Raw genomic sequence first — 9,838 nt, forward strand, 5'->3', positions numbered from 1 at the left:
TTTTTGACAAAGTAGGAAAGAGTATGCGATGGAAAAAAGACTGCCTCTTTAGCAGGTGGTGCTGGGAGAACTGGACAGCAGCATGCAGAAGAATGAAACTAGACCACTTTCTTACACCATACACAAAAATTAACTCAAAATGGGAACGATTTCTTAAAAATAGAAGCGAGAAAGATTTTTAAAGTCACATCCAACGTTGAAGCGAAGTAATATATTTTTCTTATTTGTTTTCCTTCAGCTCACAGATATCTCCTCAAATAGGAAACTGAAATGCCTGTATGTATATCTTTTTATACGTGGGCTGTTTAATAATGTTTGTCTAATATATTTTCCTGTTACACTTTATATAATATCTATATTATAAGTGGACTTGGAAGTCTTAGATGAAAATGTACCTGCCCATGTACCTAATTTTGTAAGTGGTGGATATGATTTTTAGCAATGCTGATAGCCTTATAGCATATGCCACGTGGCAGTATGATAGTACTGGAGTACTTTTACAGTATTCTGTAGTGTAACTTTCTCTTATTGGGGTATAGTATAATCATAGTGGCTGTACAGTACTATTAATGTAGTATGTGTGCTACATTAGATATCTATGATAATATAAACAGATGTGAAAATTTATGCCATGATTCATGTACTTTGTAATTGCTGTGCTACTACTACTGTATACAGTCACTTAAAGAGTCCCGAGGTATGGATTCTGGTCCCATCTTTTCCAGAGACCAACTGTATATATTATCCTAAATAGTCACATTAATGTTCTATATCTCAGTTTTATCGCTGGTACATAGAGCTGGCAAGAGCTCCCTGAAAGTTTGTCATGAGATGTTTCGTGAAGGCCACAGGAGTTTTTGAAAGAAAAATACCAATTTATATTTGACTTACTGGTGGCATTACTGCCACTCTAGCCTGCAAGGGTGATTGTGCCAGGGATGGTTTTTTCCTTTAAAGGTTCTAAACAAAATCTTCCTTTCTGCTCATCTTCCTCCACCCAACCATCTGTAGAAGTCGAGGGCACCCACATTCTGTGTGTGACCAGGCTGATCTCAAGACCCATTTTCATCCAAAGGGAAGGAGCTACCTGAAAAAAGCCAAGGATGACAGAGCCAGCATGCAGCCCGCCAAGTCCATGCACGAGCAGGCTGAGTCCCCACGAGAACTCTGCAGACCATCGAAGAAAGGAGAGCCCCTGGGGTTTTGCCGAAAAGGCAACATCAGGCCCAAAATGGCCAAAAAAAAGCCAACAGCGATTGTGAACATCATCTGAAAGCGGGGTGGCTCTGGACCACCATTGCTGGGCTTTGTGGAAAGTTGTTCTAGGGGCCGACGGTAATGCCCTTCCGGATACATCCCATAGGAAGACACATTGGGAAAAAGAAGGGCATGACACATTTATCTTGTGTCCATACAAGCACCTGGATTAACCAGAATTTAACAAATGGGAATCTTGGGGAACCAGAGTTTTATTGCAGGTCCCTTTAGAAGCAAGAGGTAGTTTACAAAAAGAACTGAAAAAAAAAAAAAAACCATTTTTTTATTCCAAAATTTTAGTAAAAGCTCCAACTTGTAAAATAAATAGACCACTCTCTGATATAATTTCTGTACCTGGGGTTCTGTGCAGGGGTGATTAAGCCTAGGGCTCACGGCCACACAAGATGTCAGACACTGGAAAAAAATTCTTCGGTGTCTAAACTGTGAGGCAAAGAATGGAAACGCAAAGTTCTCTTAGTAGCAGTGAAATAGTAATATTTTTATTTCTTGTTATTTTGGCCTCCATTAATTTGAAAGCTTCTGAAATAAGGATTCCTAGTTCCCCAAGTATTCTGGTTAATCAAGGTTTCAGTGTTTGGGTTGCTTCAGGGACTCGTTCATTTAGACTTCAGTTCTCATTTCTAGTTTGTTCGATTCAGGTTCATTGTTTCTCTGAATGCACATTTACTCAGATTTGGGGGAGCCTCTGCTGTCTTCGATGTGTATTCTGCAGCCTAAGACCAAGCCCCGGCCTCCGTCTTCACAGCCATTACTATTGCCTGTGGTTGGGGCCGTAAAGCTCGTAAAAACCTTAACACCGAAAAGCCCTTAGATGGGCACCGTCACCAGTTCAGGGTCGAGGGTTGGCATGCCAGCGGATTGCACGTGCAGTGCGCCGAGAGCCAGCCTGCGAACGCTGCAGATGTTACTCAGCCCTTTCCCAAGACCCACTTCCCTGGTCGGCTGAGCAGCCTCGGTGAGCTGAGCGTGACTGTCTTCTTGCTGGCCTCACTCTTCACCTCCTGCTGCTTCTGTGCCCTTTGATATTAAATATATGTCCTTACCTTTCAACCAGGCATTGGAGTGTTCACTGTCCGCTGCTTTCTAAAGTAGTTTCTGAAACACACAGTGCATGTGGGATCCGCAGGCCAAGACTGTCCTTCTTCCCTCCCTGAAGTAGCCTTCGCTTTCACAAGCAACCATCTGTTCAGAACCTCCTGCTTTATGATTTCCCTCAAGAATGAATTTCCATGTTACTTTTTTTTTAATGTTATCAATATCATCAGGTCTTCTGCAGAGTTTACAAGTGCTGACATCCTTCTGGAAAAAAAGAGTAGTTATGTCCACCCATATATACATACATATATATATATATATATATATATATATAACACAAGATATATATGTCAAGTATATTAATAATTTATTTTTAAATACTCATGCAAAAAGTATGTGTTTGTGGTGAGTGGTTTTTAAACTATATATGTTAGTTCATGTAAATTGAATTCTTATTTTAAAATTAAAGCTGTAACCTAATTAACATTAGTAGAATGATTGTTATTGCAATAAGCATCAGATTAGCAATGCATTAAAAATAGGTATAAAGCAGTTACTTAACATGCCAGTAAATTGAAAAGTGTAACTTATTATACAAACGTTTTGAAGCTATAGTGAAAATGTTGATTTTTGAACCTTCACTTGACATCTGGCTCACGGGGCTGGGCCATTCACACGGTATTTAGGAAACTATCAAGTGGGGAAAAAACATTTCTGTGAAGTAAATATCACTGTTTAGGCTAACACTGTAAAAACCGTAATGTTATAATTATTGTTTATTTGGAGAGTTAATCTCCTCCAAAGTTATTTACTATTGATGTTTATACCATGATTGCACTCTAGCCTTTCACATACTAAAAATCTGACTTGTTGTATTGCATGCCCTTTGTCCCGTAACACATGTGTGCAATGACAACAACTTGTTTTTAAAGGTGGTATAGCCAGGCTTGGTTTTGTTTATTTAATGTAGCCTACATTTTCAGTTTTTATTTAATATGCCTCGGGGGCATGACGGCGCTCTTTGACAGTGGTACTCTGTGATCTCCAGAAAGCACCATAATGTCATATCTCCTGTATTTACATTACACAAGACAGAAGATTCTAAGGTTTATTATATTAAAAAATTCTTTTTAATTCTAACTAACTTCTGACCTTCATACAAGGAAATGCATTATGTATGTTGTGCTTCCTTAGAGACCTAAATTTGCTATTGACACATGGGAGCTGGCTCACTCCAAGGGGTATTCCGCCTACGAGCCATGGCGCGAGCCAGGTACTGTGCCCAACTGGGGTCTTATTTTTAAATATATATATATTTTGTCCACATGGGCGTCAACCTGCGAGCTGATTTTTGAAGAAATTACCAAAGTTTCTGGGAAAACATGTTCAAGGTTAAACTGAAGAATGGATCTAATGTTACTTGTTTTGTAAGGAAGAAATTTTTCTTTGAACTAGTCTTTCATTCTTTCTTCCCAAGGTTACAGATTCTCAAATGTGAAATTCAGGTTGCTTAGACACTGTTTTCCAGTATTCTGCAGGGTATATCAGTTGTATGAAAGTTGGAATGTTCTTTTCCCAGAATTGAAAAAGTTTTTAGATTATGAAATATTATAAAAATAAAGCTATATTTATGACTAATGTGTTGGTATGTTTTGTCTAGTTGAAATGTTTCTGGGGAGCTGAGTGTACTGATCCATTAACAGTGAACAAAATAGTTTTTTATGAGTAAACTATTCACTGTACATATAATCACCATGATCGTGTACCTATAAGTTTTCTTAAGAACTTAGCCTGATTGTTTTTGCTGATCACAATGCCTATATTAAAAAGTTCTTTTTACATATGTTCACACTGAGACATCCTCATTAAAAGCCCATTTGGTACTTTTCTTCCATCTTCCTCCACACTGTGAGTAATTTTCCTACACTCTATTTTTAAACTTGGCAACTCCTAGCAAAAACCATGAACAGATTTCACAGTGTATATCCCAGCTTATAGAGACTATACATCTCAGTCATTGCAAGACCCAGAGAGTGATTACAATAGATAACAGAAGTACTAAATATCATTGGCAGATTACTCAGCCTTTGGTCTTTTAAGAACCATGGAATTGGGAAAATTGAGTGGGTGCCATTTCCTGAGGAGTTATTAGAGCTTTTAGGGAGATAACCTTAGTCTGTTCTTCTACTTACTCTTGTTAAAGTTGATGGATTCACCAGGTTATAATGTTCATGAAAAATAACAGTGACACTCTCCATGATCTCTGTGCAGGAGAAATCATAAATAAATCCCAGTGTCTTGATTCTGCTTAGGCTAGATCCTTTAAAAAGTGAACTCCAGAGATGGTATACCTGGAGGCCCAAGCACAAACCTTGGAACCATTTCAAAATTTAAGTAATGGAGAGCTTTAGATTATAGGATTATTTTGTGTGTGTGGAATTAAGGTGGTGAATTCTTTTTCATTATTTTCTGTTCATGTTCTGTATCAATAAAATGGACACATCTGAAATGTTCATTTAAGAATGGAATCTTTGGGGCCTCTGGGTGGCTCAGTTGGTTAAGTGTCCGACTTTGGCTCAGGTCATGATCTCACGGTTCGTGAGTTCAAGCCCCATGTCAGGCTCTGGGCTGACATGTCAGAGCCTGGATCCTACTTCAGATTCTGTGTTCCCCTCTCTGTCTGCCCCTCCCCCTACCAGTGCTTGGTCTCTCTCTCAAAATAAACATAAAGAAAAAAAAAAAAGGAATGGGATCTTCAATCTGTAGCACTATGATGTGTTTGTAGCCATTATTCTAAGGCATTTCAAGGCGTTCCAAGAAATTTTTTCTCTTAGAGGAACCTCACGTAGAGGTGGGGCCTGACTCTCCTAGCCACACTGTAAGGGGACACTGGTAGAGTTTGTATATATGAAGAAAGGTGTGGGGGCTGGTGAATGAGAGCTTCTGGTACCCATGATTGCTATCCATGAATATCTGAAGTGCTGTCACATGCATGAATGCTGCTTTTGTGTGGCTTTCAGTCAGTGAGAGTTCTACAAAAGCAGACTTTAAGACATCGAACAAAAAATGTCTAAGCCTAACACAGAATAGGTCACCTTTTTGAAAAGTGAGCTCCCTGTCTCTGTGCCACTCTTTCTTTTGTGGTTGATGGGACTCTACTTCGGATAGGGAATTGGACCGGGTTCTTCAAAGAACGTTGAGCCCTGGGATTCTATCATATGTACTGATACTACATTATTGTAAATGTTGGCCGCATCAAACTTCATGTTGATGTGATAAATTGACTTTGGAAATTTTACTTCATTGACTTGCACTTTCCTGTGCTATGTTTCCACAGTTAACCTCATAAGATGCTTTTGAGGTAGGTAGGGATGAGGAGATATCATTTTCTTTTCTTGGCATGTGCAGAAACAGCATCAGGGGAAATGGGAGATATACACCTGGCGTTGTTACCTCCGTGGGGACCATGTGACTCTTGGGAAGATCTCCCTTCACTGAATGTGGTTTCAGGATTTAAAGAGAAGGTATGCTTTTTTTGGTTACAACATGGCTCCTGAATATAAGCCAACCACATCATTTGATGTTCAGTTGTGTCAACAGCAACTCTGTCCCAAACTGGGAGGGGGGGGGGGGATTGGCATTATTAGACTTAGTAAGAGATGACGTGTGGCTCCAGTATCATATCTTTCTCAAGCATTTCTCAGGTGGTTTTGATATTTGACTTTTTCCTTCTTCTGATAATACTTAAGAATGTGACTTCACCGGGGCTCCTGGGTGGCTCAGTTGGTTAAGCATCCGACTTCAACTCAGGTCGTGATCTCACGGATTGTGAGTTTGAGCCACACATCGGGCTTTGTGCTGACAGCTCAGAGCCTGGAGCCTGCTTAAGATTCTGTGTCTCCCTCTCTCTCTCTGCCCACTCCATACTCATACTTTGTCTCTCTCTTCTTCAAAAATAAAGAAACATTAAAAAATTAAAAAAAAAAGAATGTGACTTCACCATATTTTACAACAAAGGTGGGGCTTAATAATTGTTGGGAAGGTTGCCCAGGGCCCAAGACCTCCTTCATGACTGAGCCAGAGTGAGGTTCAGAATACTATCTTACTGAATCTCAGTGAGTGCTCTTTCCATCACATTGTGCCATCTCCTTGACAGGAGTCCCAGAACATGGCCCTAAATGTGTGCATTTGTTGATTTCACAATGCTTCCCAATGTCCTAAAATTCTGTTTAATATGTATTGTTAATGATTGCACCTATTTAATGCAAGTCGCTGTGGGGGGATATAAATGTCACCACTTTGTAATCTGTAGATACCCTCCTTCTAATAGAGCCACCCCAGCTGGTCAAGGAATTCCAGAGGTTCTGATCTTTCAGAATTTAGGGCACACATTTTTGGACACTTCAAACTTGTAGTTTGCAAACTGATGAGAAGGACACTGACTGCATTTACTGCACAGGATGTATCATAGAAAAACAACTGGTTATATATCTCAGTCCCTTGTCTTTGTTCAGGGCAGGATGTCCATTTCCCTCATTCTCAAGAATGCACTCTTTCAATTTTCTCCCTATTTAAGTCTACCTGTAACTTGACAGCACAGTTGAAATTTCTTGTATAATCCTAAACACAGGGCTGGTGGAGGGAACTAAGATTCTTATTGGGTGAGGGATAACCTAGCATAAATACAAACAGGTTTGAGGTGAGGGGGTGAGTAAAAGCAAATGAGTGGGGATGCAGTTACTGCAATGCAGAATAAAGCCCAGAACTTGCCTTCGTGCCCTGGCTCTGGCCTCCCTCTCCTATTTCCTCTAGCCCTTCAGTGATGGCTTGCCCCATGCCAGCCACTGACTTCCTTTCAGAGCCTCTTGAAAACCTGCTCTCCCCCTACACACCAGTTATATCACATTATGCCCTCTGCCTGGAATGCACTTCTTTTCTTCTCCACCTGGTTAATTTCTACTCAGCTCAGATTCCAGGTCAACTGTCACTTCTCCAAGCCAGCCTCATAACTCTTACAATACCATGTCCCTTTCCCCTGTAGGACTAATCCCAGGGGCCCCTTTAGACCTAATGGAATTATTCCTTGACTCACAACTGCCAGCCCCACTACTCTGTCATTGCATGAACAAGAGGCCATGTCTTCATCTTTATCCCCAGGATGTCCCCAGTGCCAGGTGCAGTACCTGGCACAGAGTGAGTCTTCAGTAAGTGAGTATTTGCAGAGTATGTGAGCAGAGTATGTGTACCCTCAGAAATGCTTTTTTTTAAAGAAAAGAACAGTGAGAAGGTACATTTTCTTCCAGCTGGGAAGGATCAAAGAGGAAGTGGCATTTGAAAGATGAGTAGGATTGGGGGCAGTAGAAGGGAGAAGAGCATTTTAGGAAGTGTGAGACCAGGGAGACCTGGGAAATAATGTTATTTTACATCTGTGGCCATGTTTACCTGCCTATCAAATCACTAGACTATATACATGTACAACAATCCATACATCCATGCATCCAACCAGCCATTCGCCAGTATTCACGAGGATTGTGTATAAGCCAATCACTGTAGTAAGTATAAGAGATATAGGTGGCCTCCTGATCACGTACATTTGAGGTGGCTGGTGAAGTCTTCTGAACCATCAAGACCAATCTCAGTGACTGTTGTCCTCTGTAATGGTGTCCACATTACCCTTGCTGGCCTTAGGGCTTTTGTAGTTCCAGGACCACGGCACATAAACAGAATCCCAGACTCAGTCATTCTCTGTCCTGTGACACTGTTTATCTTCTTCATAACAGTGATTACTATCTGAAATTATTTGTTTACTTGTTTATTGTCTGTCCCCTACTCCTGCCTCATGGGAGTGTTTTTCCTGTCTGTTTCATGAATACTGCCCAACTCCTGATCGATGAAGATTTGTTCAGGGAAAAAATGAATTGGTTCTAGAGAGAATCCTTCTCAGGATATCTGATATGGAGCAGGGCTAAGTAATAATAACTCCCTCCCTGTTGACTGGGAGGTTACAAAGAAGAAAAGAGACTTGGAGGAATCCCTCCAGTATGTGGAATAGAGGGGGGAAACTTTGGGGTCTCACATGTGGTCTGACTGTTCTTTCTTAGATGACAGTAGTTCATAGCTGATGTTGGTCCTCACTGGATAGCACGAGCTTCTACAAGATGGAAACCGGTCTCACAGCTAGGCCTGTGTCCCCAGATCGTAACAAATTCTTCTGAGATTACTCTACAGCAGCAATCCTTAAACATTGGCGGGACTCATAATCACTTGGGGAATTTGGTGAAAATACAAGGTGGTCTAGGACCTATCCTACTTCAGTAAGCCCTGGCATCTGTGTTCTCTATCAGCTCTCTAATTCCGACACACACCAAAGTTTGAAAACTAGTGCTCTGTATGGCTGCATTTCCCAACATTTGTTCCAGGAACACTAATTTCTCAGAATGTTAATAGTTAAATAAATAAATTATCAGGTTAAACATGTTTCCCTACTGCAGATGGTTCAGAATCATTAAAATGCTAATGTGCATTGCGAATCTCCTAGCATACAAATGCTTCCCAAACTTACCATATCATGAAACTGTTTAGTCCTAGGGAACATGTGTTAGCATCTTTTGTGCCTGCAAAAGTAGTGAGTGCTCAGAATATATTTTAGTAAACACTTCAAAAGTTTAATCACTGGGCACACCTCTATCTCTGTAGAACTTTGAACCCTCTATCATTTTCTTAAAGTTCTTTTATGCTTTTTATTTATTTTTGAGAGACAGAGAGAGACAGTGCGAGCAGGGGAGGGTCAGAGAGAGAGCGAGATACAGAATCAGAAGCAGGCTCCAGGCTCTGAGCTGTCAGCACAGAGCCTGACACGGGGCTCGAACCCACTAACCGTGAGATCATGACCTGAGCAGAAGCTGGACGCTTAACCAGCTGAGCCACCCAGGTGCCCCTTGAACCCTCTATCTTAAATCAGCTCACAGTTAACAGCTGAGATGGCCAATTTTTGGTTATTTTGAATTTATCTGAAACCTTGCTTCTTAAAATTATCTGTGGACCAGCAGTTTCCCACATTACTTAGGAGTTCATTAGAAATGCAGAATCCCCCCAGGTCACTCCCCAGAGTTAATGAATTGGAATCTGAATGTTAATACAATTCCTAGATGATTCATTTGCACCTGTATAGAGAAGTGGTTCTTAATCAGGGGTATATAAATACATGAGGAACCATTTAGTATCCAATTACTGGCCCCCTTCTCACCATGTCTTATCAGAATTTCTGATTCACTCTTGTAAAGAGAGTCATAGGGTCTAGATATTCCTTTCTTTGGCTCAGGTTTTCTAAGGCTGGACTCTTGGCCAAAAGAGTAAGGGATAGTAGTCTTAGATGTTTAGGGTACCTGGCAAAAAGCAAACACTTCTTGAAATTTACAGTGTTTTGCTGAAGCTATTTCTAAATAAGGTGGGTTTGCAAGGCGGGGGCCTCCGGATATCAGATGGTAATAACGTCTACACCCACTCTTGAACACTGACCCCCAAG

General features: G+C 40.8%; 1 protein-coding gene across 3 annotated transcripts in view; it reads left to right on the plus strand.

Moving 5' to 3' along the window:
• The window catches only part of ZNF365 (zinc finger protein 365), a 25,759-nt gene extending 21,808 nt beyond the window's left edge, over window positions 1-3,951 (plus strand). Inside the window, exons 4-5 of one of the 3 annotated variants that reach the window (XM_029931742.1) lie at window positions 239-276; window positions 1,012-3,951. In XM_029931742.1, the coding sequence (XP_029787602.1) occupies window positions 239-276; window positions 1,012-1,273 (300 nt within the window). In that variant the 3' untranslated portion in view covers window positions 1,274-3,951. The remainder of the gene's footprint in view (window positions 1-238; window positions 277-1,011) is intronic. The other 2 variants (XM_029931743.1, XM_029931744.1) reach the window with 2 other exon arrangements.
• The last annotated feature ends 5,887 nt before the right edge of the window (window positions 3,952-9,838 follow it).

Source organism: Suricata suricatta, chromosome 2 (assembly GCF_006229205.1).
Source record: "Suricata suricatta isolate VVHF042 chromosome 2, meerkat_22Aug2017_6uvM2_HiC, whole genome shotgun sequence".
Classification (NCBI taxonomy): domain Eukaryota; kingdom Metazoa; phylum Chordata; class Mammalia; order Carnivora; family Herpestidae; genus Suricata; species Suricata suricatta.